The 19,684-nt window shown below is 51.2% G+C and overlaps 1 protein-coding gene across 2 annotated transcripts; it reads left to right on the top strand.

Annotated features, from left to right (window-relative positions):
* The first annotated feature begins 3,389 nt into the window (after window positions 1-3,389).
* On the top strand, window positions 3,390-12,772 carry SPATA2 (spermatogenesis associated 2). Of its 2 annotated transcripts, XM_090286554.1 has the most exons (4): window positions 3,390-3,552; window positions 8,537-8,687; window positions 9,576-10,017; window positions 11,055-12,772. In XM_090286554.1, the coding sequence occupies exons 3-4, from the start codon at window positions 9,682-9,684 to the stop codon at window positions 12,279-12,281; spliced, it is 1,563 nt and encodes a 520-aa protein (XP_090142680.1). In that variant the 5' UTR covers window positions 3,390-3,552; window positions 8,537-8,687; window positions 9,576-9,681; the 3' UTR covers window positions 12,282-12,772. The 2 variants fall into 2 exon arrangements, with proteins under 2 accessions (XP_090142680.1, XP_090142679.1); XM_090286553.1 differs by lacking the exon at window positions 8,537-8,687.
* The last annotated feature ends 6,912 nt before the right edge of the window (window positions 12,773-19,684 follow it).

Raw genomic sequence — 19,684 nt, 5'->3', positions numbered from 1 at the left:
CTGAAACATGGTAGCGGTTCAGTGATATTTGTTCTCTCACCGAAGTATTTATTGAAGGCTCCCCGTGAGCCAGGAACAATGTCAGACTACGTTAATACTAATGTCTGGTACTACACAGTATGAGACTGCCTTACTCTAGTACCTAGCTACACCCACCTTATGGGTGTGGTGGCAGCTGAGTTTCAGCTTCCAGTACTTTTTTTGCTTGCTTTCTTCCCTTCAGTGAGAAGGAAAGCTGGAGACCCTCACATGTCCAACTCACTCAAAGCCTAGCTCAAATGCCACTTCCTTCTTGAGACTGTCCCCAATTTGCCCTGTCAAAGGTCCCCTCTCTATTCTCTAAGCTATAAATCCCTCTCATAACATTTACCACCTTCAATTCCGAATTATGGCTTTTTAGTTCATCCTATTCCTAGTTTATTAACACTCTCTTTCTGATAAGGAGACTGTAGACTCCTTAAGAGCAGGGCCTGTGTCTGTTTTGCTCACAGTTAAGCCCTTTAAACTTGACATCAGTAAACACTTCCATCAGAAACAAATACTGTTGAAACTCTTATTGCATATAGAGCAGACAGTAATGATAAAATTGTGAGCAAAACAGGTATAGTTATATTGTCATGGAGATAACTGATTTCTGGCGGAGAAATAAATTAATTAAGTTCACATAAGATGTATTTGTAGAATGACTTAAAAAACAAATGATCTATATTTGCATTATTGTCCCCATGTGTACACACCTTTAGAAAATATATAGTATTGACTAATGTTTTGTTTTCCACTTCAGGGTATGTCTTTCTTTTTTCACTGCTTCACATGTCCTGCAGAGTTATGTAATCCTTTTAAACTGGTATATCGTAGTCATTAGTATGCATACACCATTCCTCTACTGAGGGACATTTAGAATGTTTTTGTTTTTTGTTTTTGCTTTACAGACAACGATGCAACAGGTATCTTGTGCAGTTATTTTTCTGGTAGAGCCCAGGAAATCAAATTACTGGGCTGTAGTTTTGCTTTTCTTTTTCACTTTTTTGTTCTATACACGTCTGTATCATTAGAATTCATGTGTTACTTTTGTGATTATAAAAAAACCTTATAAAATAGAAAGAAGTAGGTAGATTGTTCATGTTGTTGGCTGTTAGGAAGTAGAGGTGCTAATCATTGTTACATGACTGTTATATAATCTGCTAATCATTATGTAATAAAATCTGAAAAAGATGCTTCTGTGATTTCACATCACCAAGCAGAAAAATCTTGGGCCTTCAACCCTGTCTAAAAGATGAGTAACATGGTTCTCTTCAGCAACTTTGGGTCTTTTCTTTCCTTAAAATTTTTTTTAAATTTATTGATCTTAGAGCAAGAGAGAGGAGATGGGAGAGAGAGAGAATAAGAAACATTAATTTGTTGTTCCACTTATTAAGCACTCATTTCTTGATTCTTGCATGTGCCCTGACCCGGGACCAAACCCGCAACCTTGGCATATGGGGATGATGCTTTAACCAACTGAGCTGCCTGGCCTGGGCCAGGTCTTTTCTGATATGAAATGTCACCAAGTCTGAATGATCAGGGTTTCCTACTGGTAAAGCTCTCTTAAAAATCTGTTTCCCTTTTGTCTGTCACAGAACCACAGCGCTGGAAGGGACTTATTAGCAGGCTCGTGCAAGCCTTTCAACAATTTCCAAAGGACCGTTTTGAGTTGTTGTAAAGGCAGTAAGTTTGGGTGGAGCTGGAATCGCTGTAAACACCATCACCCTGCAGGTGATTAAGAGAGGAGCTTAAACATGAGCTGAGGCTAAAGTACGATACACAAAGACCTTGAGTGGCCCTCAGACAGCAACAGATATAGTAATTGCTGCTGTTTGAATAGCAGGTTGCTGGTTCTCCATGTTTCCCCATGTATGCTTATATCACTGACTCCTGAGACAAAGACCCACCGGCTTTAGCTGGGGACATCAAGGCTGAGAGGGAGAATCCTCCAGTTAAGGAACATCTGTTGGACACCTCATGATCAGACTTGTTCAGAGCTCAGGGAAAACATGGATGTCCAAGGAGCTCCAGGTCTTGTGGGGGAGTCATGTTTAAAAATATATGTAATCCACTGTGGTAAGAGCTGAGATAAAATTATGAAAGACAGTGTTGTGGGGAACCGGAAGAAAGCTCATCTTTGCTTGGAGAAATCAGAGAAAGCTTCAGAAAGGATGTGAGGACTGAGTTGGAGATGGAAGCCAAAAAAGCGGGGAAGGACATTCACACGGAAGGAACAGCATGTAGAGGCACAGAGGCCAGAAGGGTGCTGGGAGCCAAGAGCATGCTGAAGGAAGAGAACTTGGCATGGAGTGGGCTCCAGTCTTTAATAAATGTCTTGGGTAAGTTAAGAGTGATAGAATGAATGGTTCAGTGGCAAGTATGTTCAACAATCTTGAGTGTGTACTAGGCATTTTGCAAGCACTAGGGATTCAGTGAGTGGTGAACCATAAAAACTGGGTCCTCGTGGTGGGTGGGAGAAAAGACAAACTCATGAAATGAAGTAGCAAGCCACCAGTATCGATGCCACTGTAGGCCACGCGGGTACCACAGGTGCCTGGTGAAAAGTCACAAGGCAAGAAGGCAATACCCTGGTCTTCCCCAACGCCGACTTCCATTTGAAGAAGTTGAGGACAGAGAGAGGTCATTTCCTTTCACTTAACCAGAGTCGAAAAGCAAAATGTATCTAGATCTTTATGCCAACTAGTGTAATAATTGGTTTTCATATATGAACTCAATTCTCACATGACTCCCAGGAGATGGTACTATTATTATTCCATTTTACAGATGAAAAAAACTGAAGCTCAGAGAGGTAAAGTAACATGTGCAAAGTCACGCAGCTAGTAAGTGGCAAAGGCAAAGATGGGACCCTGCTCCTGAGAGCCTGTAACAAGTCTCTCTGGGCTGGATTCAGCCTCGCGTGATCCTGGGCATCTCTTGCTCCCTTTTAAGCCTCGGTATTTCCTTCTGTAAAAAGGAGTCGACGGATCCAACTGTCAGCTGCTGCTCAAGGGCAGTCGGGAGCTCAAGTCGGGAGCTCAGCTCCGGGAGGCGGAGCCCGAAGGTCGCTCAGTCGGCGCTCCCAGCTCCCGGGCTCCACCGCCCGCTCCGGACCGGTTCCCATGACAACCTGACTAGCTGCCATCCTGAGGCCGACGGTGTGCGTCACTTCCTGGCCCGTTTATTTCCGGGTCCTAGCCCCAACCAGGGCTGTAGCTTTTTAGTTTCCATAGTGAAATTCTCCGGCTTCTGTGCTCACTCTTCTGCCTCCTGATTCTTCCCCTGCCGCCTGTAGCCATCGGTCTTCCTCCAGCCCAGCGCGCAGCCGCGACCGGGCCTCCCTTTGGACCCGCCTCCGAGGGACGTCACTTCCTGGCCGATTGTTTCCGGGTCGCCGCTGGCCCGGGGGTACTGGTCTGCTTACCCTGCAGCCGGCCGGAGCGGCGAGAGCCCACCCGGGCCGGGCTCCGGCGGCGGCCGCGGCTTCTTCTCGCTTTCCTCGGCCGAGGCATCCTCGAGGAAAGTGCCAGGGTAAGTGCGGGCGGCCTCGGCGGAAACGGCCTTTGGGGCTTCCCCGGGCGGAGGGCGCCCCCGAGTCGGTGGGGCTCGGTGGCCAGGGAACGGGTCTTCTCGCGGACGGCGGAAGCGACGGGCGGGAGCGACGGGCAGGCCCTCCTTTCGGCACCCAAAGGGCTCAGGTTGTCCTCAGAATCCTTAAACCCCCCAGGGCTGCCTCACAGACCCCTAGGATCGGCCATGAGTGGCTCAAGAGGAACACCCCCTTTTCGGCCACGAACCGAGGAGGAGGGCACCCCAACTCCAGTGTGAGGCAGTTACGGCGCAGTGGTCCGTAGCCCAGTTTTTGGCGGCTGACCTCACTGTGTGACCTTGGACAAGTCACTTAATCTTCCGCGGCGCAGTTGCCTAATTAATTAGTTAAATGGGAGTGAACCTGCGTGCTAGGACCGCGGGGGGGGATGAAACGAGATCCCTGGCCTACAGCAGGCAGTCAGTAAACGATGGCTGCTGTTCATTCATTCCCAGGCCAGTGGGGACGGCCCGAGGTTGGGACCAGGGGTCTAGGGTTTTTTGCTGTTTGTTTGTGTTTTTTTTTTTATACGGCTGACGTGGCTGGGAAGAGCAGCCGCCAGCTTCTGTCCCTTGCAGGGAGGGGACAGCGCTTCCTTCAGGGCCCCTCGGAGAGGCAGCTGCCACTAGGGAAGCCCGATTTCAGCACCGCCGAGGTTATTTTCAGAGGTTTGGAAGGCCTCTTTCTGATTTCCTCTGGAATCCGGTTGGGGTTTGGGGACTCTGGTGTTTCACAGCCAGTGGAAGGCGTCTTGGATGGATCTCCAGAGCCTCGGGCTTGGAACGAGTGCGAAGGAGTGGAGTGCGGAGGTGGAAGGGGCTGGACTGCTCTCCTCTTGCTACTGTTCAGAGGCTGAGGGAAGCCTGAGCCCGCCGAAGCTAGACCCGGGGTCTGTAAACCTGTGGACTGGGGCAATGCTGGGACCAAAATAGCTCCTTCCCGTGCACGGAGGGGGGGAGCCTTCACATGCAGCTTGGGGAATGTTTCTGCTTGAATGGGCCAGCGGAGGTAAAGCCAAGTTGAGGCTTTGCTACCCAGAATTGTTGCAGTTCCAGTCAGTGGGATTTTATACAGATACAGTTTCTCTTTGAGATGTTTAAAAATAATAATTAAAAAGCTACCACCTCCCTGCCTGCAGTATCCAGTGCCTCGCCCTTCATTGATGTGCTTTTCCAAAGGGACCCAGATTGTGGGTGCAGGAAGTGCTGACTAGGCCTTTAGGCTCTGGGCACCTGCCTGATTTTGTTAGGGATGCTCAAGTGCGCTCCCCCCCGGCCCCCCAGCACCCGCACCCCCACCTCCCCGTCAGACTGGCACGTCTTGGCTTTCTACTTCTTGGGTTGCCTGGAGAAATGAACAGCTTCTGTCACTGCGCTGTCTGGTCTTCTGTAACCACGTTGTTTTTGCAGCGAGCGTGTCTTGGGTTCTTGCAGAGTGCTGGGAATACATTGTTGGTTCTGTGCTCAGAAAAGACTCCGGCTATAGTGCAGCCCGTATTCTCAGGAAATGTATTCCGGACAGATGATGTCAGCTGCCTCCCCACTGGCCAGTCTCTGGCCAGCCTCTTGCCTTGGCCCTTGAGCTTACATCATGGAGCTTTGTGGCTCTTTCTGCCCCATTATGTGTGGGAAGATGTGAATTTCGCTACTACAGGAATTTTTGGAACTCCTCTCTGCTCTCCCAGCCGTAGGACATTCTAGCTTAGCCGAGCCCGTTTTAGCAGAGCTGTCCAGCAGATGTCGCGGGGCCGCGTTGCTTTAAAGCAGTGCAGCTCAGAGCTTGAGGTTTTGGCAATGGACTGAGTTTCAGATCTCAGATCCACTTCTTCCTAGCCTTGTGACACAGACAAGCGACTTGGCCTCTGTGAGCTTCAGTTTCCTCTTTAACCTTGGAGCTGTCCTGTGGATTTCCTCGAATCATTGAGCCTCAGCAGAAGACCCTTGTATACTAATGCTGTCGTGAATGCTATTAATTTTAACACTAAATGAGTGCGATAGATGGAAAACAGCGCTGGCCTCGGGGTCAGCCAGCTGAAGTTCAGGTTGCGGCTTTGACCCTCGGAAGCTCTGTTGGGCAGATTGTTGAACAGCTGAGCCTTGGTTTCCTCATAGCACTGTCGTGTGGATTAAATGGGATGATGCCTTCGAAGCAGGAAGCCCAATGCTTAGCACATAGGATCTCAACACAGCAGTCCCTCTCTGTATCGCGGTTCACTTATCGCGGCCTCACTGCATCACGGGATTTTTAAAAATATTATATTTAACTATTTATCGCGGATTTTTCACTCTATCGCGGGATTTTGCGGTACTGTATACGTATGTTGTTAAAGTTACGTAGGTTTAAGAGCGTAGAATATGTTTAAGAACATAAATAGTGTTTATAAAAGTGTGGAAAAGGTTAATAAGGGAGTGGGAAAGGTTAATAAGGGCCTGGGAACGGTTTATAAGTGTGTGGGAAGGGTTTATAAAGCCTTAAAATATATATAAATGCTAAAATAAATGTAAGGTTCCTACTCCGTGGATTTTCCCCTATCATGGGGGTGGGGGGTCTAGAACGTAATACCCGCGATAAGGGAGGGATCACTGTCCTTGTTCGTTTCCTTCTCTCCTTTAGCATTTGTTTTCTCTCACCTTTTCCCTCACTTACCTAGCCTAGGTTGGTTCAAGATTCTTCTTAGATGGGTTTCCTACCCTTGACTTTAGAGTTAGGATTTTGAGCACCAGCTGGGCTGTTTGGATCCCTTCTCCTGGTTTATTGTTTGCCAGCAGCAGACAAGGGTGTGGACTGTGGTGTGATCACAGAGCCGCAGACTCTAACTTGAGGGTGGCTGACTTAAAAAAATCGGCTTCTGTGGGCTTGAGGCTGACTTCCTTGGAGAAAACTCATAGCAGTGTTGGGGGTGCTTGACGTCCCCCATTTAAATTGTTCTCAGGTGCACCCACAAACAGCCCTTGGGGCCAGCGGCAGGATGGAAGCTTCCGTTAGATACAAAGCAGTAAATGCATATGGGTGTTTATTAGCAAGGTTGCAATACAGTTTTCTTGTTTAAGTACACACATAATTTAATACTAGACAGTAAATTCTTTCAGCTAGAATTGAGGTCAGGGCTATGTCTTCTCAACTGCTGTCCCTTCCTGCTCCTACCACCCTGTGCCCGCCCCCACTGCATCCAGGGCCTGGCATGAGGTAGGTGCTGCGTACATCCTTGTTGGGCTCGGGAATCGCGGGGGTGGGGTGGGCAGAACACGGGCCCCAAGTCAGAAGGCCAGGCTTGGAATCCGGGGTCCACCTTTTACTAGTCCAGAGCTACTGACGGCACGTCATGGTACGGAGCCTCTGTTCCTGGTTTCTCCAGCTGCTCTCTCAGGATTCTTGGGAGAGCTAAAGAAAGCAAAGGGGTGGGCATCAGTCACCTGTTTTATCAAACTCCTGCTAAATGCCAGGCTCTGTGTTAGGCATGATGATGAACAGAACAGATGTGGTCCTTGCCCTTGTGGAGCTTACTGGGTAATGGGGAGACCAAGAGAGGAAGCTAGTAAATGCGTCATAATGTTGATAATTTCGGGTGGTGACTATCCCAGGCTAACTGGGTAAGGAGGAAATGGGAAGGTGGGAGTCAGTTAGCTGGCGTTGTCAGGGAGGGCTGCCGAGGCCTGAATGAGAGTGAGCCAGCCGTGGGAATAATCAGAAGAAGAAGATGCAGAAGGAATACGTGCGAAGGACCTGAGACAGAAAGGCGCTTGCTGTGTTTGAGGAACGAGAGGCAGTTCATGTGGGGGGACCTAGAGGGACTTGAAAGGCTACTGTGAGTGGTGAGCAGGGGTCTGACCACGTGGAGCCTTTGACCTTGGTCAGGAGGTAGAATTTATTCCAAGTGGAGTTATGTTTGCCTCGTGAATTCCTGTTCTCTCTGTTCTTAAACGTTAGGCTTCCTTGGCAGGGCAGTGGGTGGGAGAAGGGGGCCTCTGAGTCCCTAGTTCTCCTGCATGTCTCACCCCTCACTCCCCAAAACTGGAGAAGTCAGATGAATGGCTCATAGGGACATGGGTGCTTTTATTGACCTCATAATATTGCCAGGCTTGTAGGCCTGTAGCAGAGCTGAACTCAGACCTGCCAACGTACTCCACAGGTCCATCCATCTCATTCATTGCAGCTTCTTTCTCGGTCCCTGACCAGTTCCCACTGCCAGCAGAAGCCTCCTTCACTCAGACAGCGGGCATTTCTAAAGCACATACCCTGCTTAGGTTACCTGTGCTTAGGTCACCTTACTGAGTAATTGGGTCATGGCCCCCGTACCCATGGAGCTGTGGTCAGGAAAGGCAGGACAGGCGAGGGTGAAAGTGCACAGCCCTCACCCAGTCAGAGATTGGTCCCACTCTGATCTTATCTTCTTGAGAAAGCTTGGCATCTTAGGGGATATAGCACCTTCAGACACCAGGAATGGCTGCTTGTCTACCAAGGACTTTTTAGGTTGGCACTCTATGAAGAGCTTTGTATACTGATTGTATACAATCCTCCCACCAATTCTGGACTCTGCGTACTATTACTGGCCCCCTTTTGCAGGTGAGAAAATGGAAGCCCAGAGAGGTTTAGTAATTTGCCAAAGCAGCCTAGAGAAGCAGACCCAGGATTCACACCCAGGAAGCCTGGCTTTGGAATCCGTGTCACCCCTGTGCCGTGTTGCCTGCCCTTGGCCCGGGCAATATCCCTCAATGAATCCAGTTACTGGCCCTGGCTGGGTAGCTCAGTTGGTTAGAGCATCATCCTGGTATGTCAAGGTTGCAGGTTTGATCCCCAGGTCAGGGCATGTACACGAAGCAACCAATGAATGCATCAGTAAGTAGAACAACAAATCGATGTTTCTTTCTCTCTCTTCCCCTCCTTCTCTCCTTCTCCTTCTCCTTTCCCCTCTCTTTCTAAAATCAGTAAATTAAAAAAAAGAAAAAAAAGGTTATTGCTGGATCTGTAGATGTTCTACTAACGGGTGGCCAAGCAGACTGCCAGAGTGTATGAATCCCGTGTGTCCCAGCTCAGAACGTTCTCTCCTCTCCCAGTGTGCCTGTGAGCGGCTGCGAAGGTAAAGGGGAGCGCAGGCCTCCAAAGGCAGATGAAAGCTCTCTCTGGAGGCCAGCAGCCAGCATGGTGTCTTTTTAAAATTGCAAATAGGATCCTGTCCCTCTTCCCCTTGCTTTGAACTCTTCAGGCAGGCGCTTCACATGGCTCTTGGAATAAACCTCAAATTCTTAGTGCTGTTTGAGGCCTTGGGGAACAGGCCTCCGGCCGCGAGTGCCTGCAGCTTCACCTCCCCTCCTCTCACCGCTTGGGCCGCCCTGTAGGCGCCTTGCTTTTCTCGGCCAAGCTCCTTCCTTCCTGCCTCGGGAGAGCAGGGTGTGGCGGAGGGCACGGACCGCCGGGGCTCTGACCTCAGCTCTCCGTCTGGGTGGTGCTGCCACTTGCAGCAAGTTTCTTCCCGCCCCTCTGTGTCTCGGTGACTGCATCTGTGAGATGGGGTCGCAGCGGCGCCTACCTCCTGGGGCGGTTTGAGAAGATGGGACGCGCTAGGACCGTGGGTGCCGGGCACGCAGTAAGCGCTGCTGGTGTCCGCCCAGGGCCGTTCTCCCTGCCCACCCCGCCTCTGCCCTCACACGCTCGGCACCACTTTGCCTGGCACACTCCTCTGCCTTCAGGCCTGACTGTCCCCGCCTCAGGAGGGCTTTTGAACACCTCTCTTCTCTCCACAAAACCAGGGAAGGTGCTCCTAATTGTATTTCCCGCTGGTGAGCTCAGTTGGGAGGCACGTACCCGTGTTCAGTTGAAGGTGCGAGTGAAGAGCAGAACGGAGCCCCTGGCTGGGGGTGCCCCTGTACCTTAGGGCGGCTCTCTGGTTTGTTTTGCCGCAGCGGCCACGGGTGATTTGTGGACCGTCGCGTGGAATGACGTGCTTCTCGTTCTTCCCCTTCCACAGCGTTGCGCTGGTCCAGGCGGGCCACGTGGTAGTGCTTCTCGCCATGTCCCTGCCTCTGACCCAGAGGCCATGGAGGAGATAAGGTAGCCCCTCGTCCCTGGATCGGATGGGGAAGCCCAGTTCAATGGATACAAAATACAAGGATGACTTATTTCGGAAGTACGTGCAGTTCCACGAGGGCAGAGCGGACACCACGCCCAGCAAGCAGCGGCCGGGCAGCGATGAGTACCTGCGGGCGGCGGCGGCGGCCCTGCTCAGCCTGCACAAGGTGGACCCCCTGTATCGATTCCGGCTGATCCAGTTCTATGAGGTGGTGGAGAGCTCGCTGCGCGCGCTGAGCTCCTCCAGCCTGCGGGCTCTGCACTGCGCCTTCGGTGTGCTGGAAACGGTGGGCGTCAACCTCTTTCTCTACCCGTGGAAGAAGGAGTTCAGAAGCATCAAGGTGAGGTCCAGGGGCGGCCCCCCCCCCCCCACGCACCTTCCGCTTCCTTGCCCCTTCCAGGCCGTCTTGAGAGGGCTTGTGCCAATTTGATCACGTCCCTCCTCTGCCCGCAGACCCTCCCACGGTGCCCCTGCCATTGAGATAACCAGAATTGGCCCCATGGCTCCCCACCCTGCCTGTTTGTCTAATGTCATCTCTTAACTGGGTCCCTGCCCCTGGCAGCTCACGTGCAGCCGGGAGTTTGGAAAGGCAGGTGGCAGCCAGGGCAGAGGGCACGGATTTATCCTTAGTGGGCTGGGAGGCAAGGCAGTGCCGGAATCAGTTTACATTTGAAGAGAGCCCTTCTGGCTGGTGTGTGTGCGCTAGACTGTAGAGGGGCAGAAGCGCAGGGAGGCCAGTGAGGAGGCTGCCGAGAGGCCCCGGAGTAGCAGGGAGGTGCGAGGAGGATGAGTTTGAGAGAGAGAGTCCTGACTCATGCTGAAGGCACTGCTGGCTCTGGAGGGTTTCCACCCAGGGAGGGCCTTCGGTCTGACATGCAGGGCGGGGCAAAAGGAGGTTTCCAGTGGTTTGTATGGGAACTGGTGCAGTAAGTAATTAATAATGCAGGATTAGACAGTTTAACGGATCCACAACTGTAAACAACCTACTTTGCCCCCCCCCCCCCATTCTTCAGGCCTTTGTACAAATGTCAGAAAGAGACATTCTCACTGCTCATTGGGCCCCAGCCTCTGACCAGTCCTCTTCTTCACCGAGTCTGCCCCGCCCCCTCATGGGGAGCAGAGCTACAGTGCCTGGGGGTGCGGGAAGCTAATGGCTTTGTTCCCTGCACTTACATCATTTCCCCCACACCCGGGCACTGAGCTGCGGGTAGGCATTAGCCTCGGCCTCTGCAGTGAGAGATACGGGGATCGCTGCCTTCCCTTTCTGTGGTTCCCTGTGCTCCCGTCCAGAGCTGGATGTACTGTGCTTTGAGGCGGTCTCTCTTGTGTGTCTCAGAGAGAAAGTCCTGCCTCTTTGTCTGCTCCCCTTCCTTCTAGACGTACACAGGCCCCTTTGTTTACTACGTCAAGTCCACGTTGCTGGAAGAGGACATCCGAACCATCCTGAATTACATGGGCTACGTGCCCGAGTTGGGGACTGCATACAAGCTCACAGAGTTGGTGGAGACCCTGCAGGTGAAGATGGTCTCCTTTGAACTCTTTCTGGCCAAGGTGGAATGTGAGCAGATGCTGGAAATCCACTCACAAGTCAAGGACAAGGGCTATTCCGAGCTGGACGTGGTGAGCGAGCGCAGGAGCAGTGCAGAGGACGTGCGGGGCTGCTCGGACGCCCTGCGGCGACGCGCTGAGGGCCGGGATCACCTGCCGGCCTCGATGGCCCGTGTGGCACTCCAGAAGTCTGCCAGCGAGCGGGCGGCCAAGGACTACTACAAGCCCCGTGTAACCAAACTCTCAAGGTCGGTGGACGCCTACGACAGCTACTGGGAGAGCCGGAAGCCACCCCTGAAGGCCTCGTTGAGCCTGCGGAAGGAGCCCGTGGGAACAGACGTGGGGGACGACCTCAAGAATGAGATCATCCGCCCCTCCTCCTCGCTCCTGACCATGTCCAGCTCCCCCCATGGCAGCCCCGATGACCTTCCCTCCTCTTCCCCCAGCAATGGCCTCGGCCTGCTGCGCGGCACGTACTTCTCCGCTCAGGATGACGTGGATCTGTACACGGACTCGGAGCCTCGGGCCGCGTACCGGAGGCAGGACGCCCCACGGCCGGACGTGTGGCTGCTCCGAAACGACGCCCACGCCCTCTACCACAAGCGCTCGCCCCCTGCCAAAGAGTCCGCCCTGACCAAGTGCCAAACCTGCGGCCTGTCCTGCAGCTCCTCCCTCTGCCAGCGCTGCGACAGCCTGCTCTCCTGTCCCCCAGCCTCCAAGCCCAGCGCCTTCCCCAGCAAGTCCTCCACGCACGACAGCCTGGCCCATGGGTCATCTCCGAGGGAGAAGTACGCAGGCCAGACGCAAGGCCTGGACCGGCTGGCGCACTTCCACCTAAAGCCCAAGCCTTCCGCCACAGCCACCTCCCGCTGCAGCTTCTGTAACTGCCGGGGGGCCACCAACACCTGCACCCAGTGTTCGAAGGTTTCCTGCGACGCCTGCCTCGTCGCCTACCACTACGACCCCTGCTGCAAAAAGAGCGAGCTGCACAAGTTCATGCCCCACACCCAGCTGAACTACAAGTCCGCCCAGTTCTCCCATCTCGTGTATAGATAGACGGGGCCTCGCACCCCCCTGCTTCAAGGGCTACCCCGCGGACCTTTCTGCTTTCCTGGGGACGAGGTGTTCACGCGTTGATCTGGGACGCAGAGGCCTGCACTTGACCACGTAGGTGCCGGGGAGTCGGGTCGGCTGCACTATGTGGGAGCTCATTAGTGACTAACACATTCTCTCTGTTGGCTGCTGTGACGCCTGACGGGGGAGAGGGCGGCACTTCCATTCAGACTCATTGTTGCTAACCTCTCCGCTCCCTTTTCTTTAAAGAGGATTTCTGTCTCTGGGACTCTTGCCACATCTATCTCCCACTGCAAAGCCAGCCTGGACTGGGGAGGACCCTCCAGGTCACCTCCATGCCCACCTGGAGCGGCGAGCTAGAGGCCTGTTGGCTTGTGAAATGAGCCCTCCTGCCATGCTGGGCCTCTCCCAATGGCTCATCCTTTCGCCACCCTCGTCCCAAATACAAGGGTCCCCACCTGCGCTCCCTGCCCCCCACCGCGCCCCAGGTTTCAAAGGTGAACAGAGTCCAGTATTAGCTGAATGTCATCCTGTTGCCATCACAGCTCAGTTCAGCCCACGGTGTTTGTGAACTTCGCTCCAGTGCGTGGGAGCGTGGGCCTTCCACAGCAGGACTGACTTTCCCCCTTTCTGTTGTTTGCACATGCCCCTCTTACTATACTGTAAATAGATATTTTTGAAATTTATTTTTAAATAAATATTCACCTTGCTGTGTGTTTCAAAGTGGTTAAAACATTAATTATGTAGCTATTTATAAAAACGCCCTGGGTTCTTTAGTCTTCCAAGGGAGGGTCTCACGCTCCCCGCAGCCCGAAGGTGGAGCGGAGCGCATGGGGCGAAGGAGCAGAGACGACCCCCTGAGCTGGTGGAGAGCCACCATCTTCCCTACAGTGAACCTATACACCTACCTCCAGTGTGCGCCCCGGGGCGGGCGTGGGCCGCGAGGTCTGTGCCCCTGTGGACTGTGATGGCCGCCTGCTGCGCCAGGAGCCCCGCCCGCGGGTCTGCAGCCCGGTCTTTGCCACTTGCCAAGGGTGAACTTGCACTCCGGACTTCCTGAGTCTCGCTTCAGAAGGAAACTCATTTGGGATTCCCATCAGCCCTCCGTCTTAGTCCCCTTCTCTTCAGCTGTTTCTAGGACTCCGCACCGTTTGCGATCTTTTTGCACCAGAAGGAAACTCATCTGGGACTCCCATCACCCCTCCATCACGGTCCCCTCCTCTTCAGCTGTGTCTAGGACTCCGCACCGTTTGTGATCTCTTTGCACTAGAAGGGGGCAGGAGTCGGCTTGCGCTCGTCAGACGGACGTCTCCTGAGATTCTCAGCTGAGCCTAAGCGCTTCCAAACCCGAAGGCCCCTTACACTCCTCATGTGAATGACTTGACCCCTGGATTTTCCTTGTGGGGGCCAGAGCAGGAGTGGGGTAAGAGTTTGGAAATAAAACTGCTTCTTTGTGAAATAATAATATATTTCTAGCCATAAGTGTTTGTGATGTACAGAATGTTGCAGGAGTTTACATGCAGTGGGTTTTCTGGTAGAAGGAAGTATTCAGCTCTTGAACAAATTTAAATCTGGCTGAATCCTGAGGCCACTGTGAATTTGCTGGTGTTCTTCTAACTCAGTTGAGCTTAAGGTTTTTCAAATCTTCTATGGCTTTTTTTATATAGCTAGTGGGTCACATGTAGATATTCACTGTGTATACAAAGCTGAATTTCAACCGACTTTATTACTAAGCCCACCTCTTTCTGGGGCGTTCACCTTTGACCTTCCCTTCCCCATTTCAGAAGTGTCAATGACTGTCCCACGCCCGAGAGCTCTAGTTTTCTAGTTTTCCGTTTCCAGGTCACTCCAGCACTACAGTTACCCTTAACCGTGATGCCACGTAACTTAGGCAGGGGACAAGGGCAGGAACGGCTGACTTGTCCTCGGAGAGTAAGGTCAGGGTGTGTGTGTATCACAGCGTGGAAGCTCTGTGTCGCGGGCTGGAACAGGAACCGCTCCGAGCGTGCTGTCCCCCGGCGTGTGTCTTAACCGTGTGAGGTTGCTGTGAGCGAGTTACACACACGCTGATTTAAAATGCGGACGTTTGGCGTTTGATTTCTACCAAGAGCTGAAATGTTGAGAGACGATTTAAAAAAATAATAAAGTGTCTTCCATTATTAAATAAAGTGTTTGGGGTTTTATGTCCTCTTTCCCTGCTTCTTTGACGTTTGAGTTGCTTGGGTTTGGGGATTTTTTTTTTCCCCTTCAAGCCATATTTATTTATTTTGTTTGTTTTTGTTTTTTAAAGATTTTATTTATTTTTAGAGAGAGGGGAAGGGAGAGAAAAAGAGAGGGAGAGAAACACCAGTGTGTGGTTGCGTCTCACATACCTCTGACTGGGAACCTGGCCCACAACCCAGGCATGTGCCCTGACTGGGAATCGAACCGGTGACCCTTTGGTTTGCAGGTCGGCCCTCAGTCCACTGAGCCACACCAGCCAGGGCTTAGTTCTTTAATTTCACCTTCTCCATGAAACTGACAAGTAATAAGAGCTAGCATTTGAGTGCTTACGATGAGCCAGGCACTTTATTTTTTAATTTGCTCCTTTAAAAAAATACGTTTCTCCTTTTTTTATTTTTTGATTTTAGAGAGAAAAACATCAATCTGTTGTTCCACTTATTTATGCACTCATTGATTGGTTCTTATATGTTCCCTGACCCAGGATCAAATCTGCAACCTTGGTGTATCGGAACAGTGTTCTAACCAGCTAAGCTACCTGGCTAGGGGGTGAGCTGGGCACTTGATATTCTGAGACTTTACATGCATGATCTTGTAATAGTCTCAACACTCCTGTAAGGTAAGTACTGTTATGATCCCCATCGTGCAGATGGGGAAACAAGTCTACAGAGTGCAGCCATGTTGCCCAGGAGAAATGATTGTTGTTGGTGACTGACAGGCATTAAATGACATTGAAGGATGATGTGAAAAAGTTAATTCCATTTTTTATTCTTTCAATCCATTTAAACACCTCAAGGAGGAAGTCAGTTTAATGCTAGCTTGTTTTTAACAAAGAAAGCAGGCGTCAGGCTCAGAGCCTTTGGCAGAATCTTAGCTAGATTTTCAGTTACCTTCTTTTAGGTGTAGGCCGTACTGGTTTTCTTTCTACAGCAATGATAGGAGATCCCTTTAAAAACCAATTTTAAGGTGTTTTTTAAAAAAATAACAGTTGGCTGAAGAGCAAAGTACGTGGCAAAAATCTTAAGGGTGGTATAAAAGCAGCTGTGGTTTGGGACGTCCTGGCTTTATGTGTTCTGTTGGGTTGGCCTCCACCTGGTGGCTCAGCTGCCAGGGGAAGAGACTGAACAGGTTTCTCCATTCCACACACTGTCTGAACAAATATCCAGGCCTCGGGCCAGATCAAGGTCCAGGTGCTGGGTTTGGTTCTAGCTACAGCATAGGAAATGGCACTGCCATCCTGGCTGCAGGAACACGGCTTACTAGAGGTGAACACCCAGCCTGGGAGAGCAAAGGAAGCCAGACACTCGCTTCTGCATCCAAAGCGGAGCGGAGACTTCAAGCAGATTGCTTAATTTGTATATGTAAATGACAAGCATATTTAAACATCATCAGGCCCACCAGCTGTACGGTAGCTGTTAGCTCCACTGCCAGCTCTGAGCACCCATCTGTGGCACCCTGCTTGCCTCTACCAATGTCAGAGGGATGAGAGCGGTAGCAGACAATGCAAATCGAACCCTGGTCTCCATTCACCCCTTCTCACTTGGTAACGGAAGCCCTGAGTTTTAGGCATATGGCCATCCAGAATAAACACTGCCTTTAAAAATTTTTTATTGATTGATTCGAGAGAGAGAGAAAGAGATTGATTTGTTATTCTACTTGTTTATGTAGTTGATTCTTGTATGTGCCCTGATGGGAATTGAACCCACAACCTGGGTGTATAGGATGATGCTCTAACCAAGTGAGCTACTGGGCCACAGCAACACTGCCTTTCCCAGCCTCTCCTGCAGCCAGGCATGGACATACAACTATGTCTGGTCCCTGGGATGGAAAAGTACTTTGTGTGGCTCTAAGGTGCTCTTCCCTCCCTGATCCTCCTCGTCTGGAGAGGCCGTTCTGGCTGGAGGGGAGCAGCCACATGAGACTCAGCTGGAAGCCAGTGAAGAAGAGGGTGAGGCAGCAGCTGGAAGGGGGAGGTCCCTGATGCTCTTTTCCTTAAGCCATATTTTCCCCATTTGCTTATTGACAAACAAAACTTTACAAGAGGAATATGATGAACCTTCATGTACACTGAACTCAGCTTTAGTGGTTCAAGTTTCTAAGCTGTGGCCAACCTCTCTGCCTGTCCATGCACTGGCCCAGCTCCTAAATTCCTTTGAAACAGATCCCAGACATCCGTTTCACTTGTGACTATTTCAGTATGTGTATCTAAAATACAAGGACTTCTAAAATACAATACTACTGTATCTAAAATTTTATAACAATTTCTTTATAGCAACGGATATCCAGTCAGTGACCCCATGTCCAGTGTTCTTATAAATCCATATTAAAAAAATGTATATCAGGGCCCAAATAAGACTTCCACATTGCAGTTGGTGGATAGCTCTTTGATCTCAGTTACTGTGTAAAATGTTCCTACTGAGTATAGGGGCCCCATCTTCCTTTTTTTCCTTGAAATGTATTTGTCGAAGAAACTGGAATGTCCCTAAGAGTTTGCCAGAGGCTACCTTTTGCTTATTGTAGCCCTGCTGTTTTTCTGTCGTCCTGGTCTGAAAATTGGTAGTTGGCTCTTCTTTTTTCCCAATTCCTTACCGTTGACAAAAGTAGAAAATAAACATTTATGAGTCAGGGCTGCAGCTTCATAAATCAGGAGTGAGAGGAAATAAGGTCTGGGCGGGGCTTAGTGCATAAACGGTCTGGGCCCCGGGTGGCCTTGGTGGGAGTGGGGCCAGGTCCTCAGACGGGCAGGTCTTCCACTTACAGTCGATGTCTTAGGGTCCCCAAGAGTGACTAATTCTTAATCATTATAGACTCGTGGTTTCAGTCGATTTTAAGTGTTTCAGGGCATTGTCCTTGTTACTGATGCTCCGCTTCCCCTCTTTGGCCGGTAGGAACCTCTTCCGCTGGCTCCCAGTCCCTCTGACGTGACCCTGAAGTCTTTGCTCGCTTCCTCACTGTCTGGTCTGACAAGGTGCTCTCGGGTCATCTTGTGCGTGTCCTGCCCAAGTCCTGGAACCCGCCGTTTCTCCAGAGTCCTGGGTCCTCTCACTGTGAAGTGACATTTGGAGACAGTCTGGGGACTCGGGGTGCTGTCACTGGGTTGGTCACTGTTTCTAGGTGTTTTCAATGGGCAGAGGTCGGAACAGGTTGACGTTTAAAGAAAAAAACAAGTTCATGCTTTTACTTAAATTAAAATTCAGGCCCACAGAGGTTTCACTTCACGTCATTTGCCCCTCCCCCCCGCCTCCCCCCCACAAGGATCTTGGTTCTCAAGGACTCCAGGGAACCTAGTACTAATTTTGATTTTGTCACCCATGACTGAAGCTAATCCTGACTGATGTGGGGGCCTCGCAGGCCTGGGGTGGCCCCTGGAGAGTGCATCAGTTATCCACCAGAGCCGGGGCGAAGGACAGGCTCAGAGAGCCTGAGGGGCATTTGCAAGTCCGCGCGTCTGGTGAACGGGTTGCCGCTCCCCGCTCTGTTAGGGATACAGGTGAAGCCAGGGGGGTGACATGTGGCTTAGTGCAGCTCCTCACCTTACCTCCCCCCTCCCCAGAGGGGCCCGGGGTCCTGCTGCTGACCTTGCCGGCCCTTTGTCACACTTTCACTACGCTTGTCCTGGTCCCTAAGCGCCACGGTTTCCCGGCATTGGGCGGCCTGGGTTCACGCGCCCTTCCTGTACCGTCTCTGCGGCAGTTTGCTTTGCTCCCTTCCCTCCGCTTCCTGAGATGGCTCCATGCTGATAAGTCCATTCTGGTTTCCGTCACTCGCCCATCCATGCTCTCTGCTGTATGTGTTCCGCTGCATCCCCCGCCAGTTCATCTGTTCTCCTGGTGACAGTCATCTAGCTGGTGTCCATCATCTTGCTGTCACCAGTATTCTTGTAGGGGACTCCTGGTGGGTGACTAGATAAGAGTTTCTCTGGGGCAGGCCAGGGGAGGGTAAAGTTTCTCTGTAAATGACCAGCTAGTGAGTATTTTCAGCTTTGGGAGCTAAGAGGCTAAAAAAAGTAGGTACTTATATAATGAGAGAAAACAATTGTCCATAAGTTTTAAATTCAAAATTCAAAATTTTAGGGACAGTGAAATTTGAATTCATATAATTTTCATATGTCATGAAGTATTATTATTCTTCTGGAAAATTTATTTTTTCAAATTTCAACCATTTGAAAATGTTAAAAATCATCCTTAGCGCTCTGGTAGCCCAGCAACGGGGGGCGGCGGCACGGGGCTGGCCCTCGGGCGGCCATCTGCCAGCCTGGCTCTGTAGGGCATGAGCCCGGGAGAGGACTTGCTGGGCAAAGGGTGACGGGCCTCTGGGACCTTCCTCGGCTTTGCCAGGTGCTCTTCCAAGTCATCTGGTCAGTCCGGACTGTCCCCAGAGGACAAGACTCCCAGTTTTCCCGGCACTCTTTATAGCAGTCACGTCAGCCCTCCCCATTTAGCGTGCTGCCCCTCCAGTTCTGGTTTCACTTGTGGCCACGTTTTGAAAGGTGGCGATAACACACTGTGGTCCTTATTAGTGAATAAATGTTCTTTATGAGAGAAGTAAAAAAATATGTATAAACAAGAATTTTAGAATTACCCATAATGCTTCCACTCAGAACCAAAGTTAAACTTGGCACCTACCCTTACGGACTTGACCCTGTGTATAAACACAGCACTGACCTAACTCTTGGAAGCTAACACATAGGTACTGTTTGGGAATCTGCCCGTCTCCCCTTCAGGGAGGTGTATGAGGATTGTTTCCATTGTAACCTAAAACCCAACCAGAAGGGGCATCCACAGTAAGAACATGTATTACCTCACGTAATGAGATCTGGAGGGAGGTCGGTGCCAGGGCCAGTTAACTCATTGGTCCAACTGTGTCATTAAAGCCTCACAGGCCTTCCGTCTTTCTGCTCTGCTGTCCTGAGCACTTCGTGAGAGGTCCCTCGTGGTGTCAGAGTGGCTGTGGCAGGCCCAGGCTCACAGTGTCACCTACCGGGAGGCGAAGGCCAGCCGGCGGGAAGAGGCTGCTTCCCTTCCTTGAATGTCTTAGTGAGAGGGAGGAGACAGTTCTAGAAACTCCCTGAGATATTGCTTCATCCTCCTGCCAGAATTGGGTCCGAGGCCCATTCCTCAGCCGTTCTCAGGCAAAGGGGCGGGACGGCCAGGAACAGGTTGGAC

The sequence above is a fragment of the Furipterus horrens genome, unplaced genomic scaffold (genome assembly GCF_987537825.1).
Source record: "Furipterus horrens unplaced genomic scaffold, mFurHor1.1.pri manual_scaffold_8, whole genome shotgun sequence".
Taxonomy (NCBI): Eukaryota; Metazoa; Chordata; class Mammalia; order Chiroptera; family Furipteridae; genus Furipterus; species Furipterus horrens.
Note: the sequence above shows the minus strand (reverse complement) of the source record. Positions and strands in the feature narration are given on the sequence as shown.

Bases quoted from the DNA above. Each gene is read 5' to 3' on its own strand.
- SPATA2 (XM_090286553.1), top strand. From the start codon at position 9,682: ATGGGGAAGCCCAGTTCAATGGATACAAAATACAAGGATGACTTATTT. The intron at 10,018-11,054 runs GTGAGGTCCAGG...CCTTCCTTCTAG, and splicing joins AGGAGTTCAGAAGCATCAAG to ACGTACACAGGCCCCTTTGT.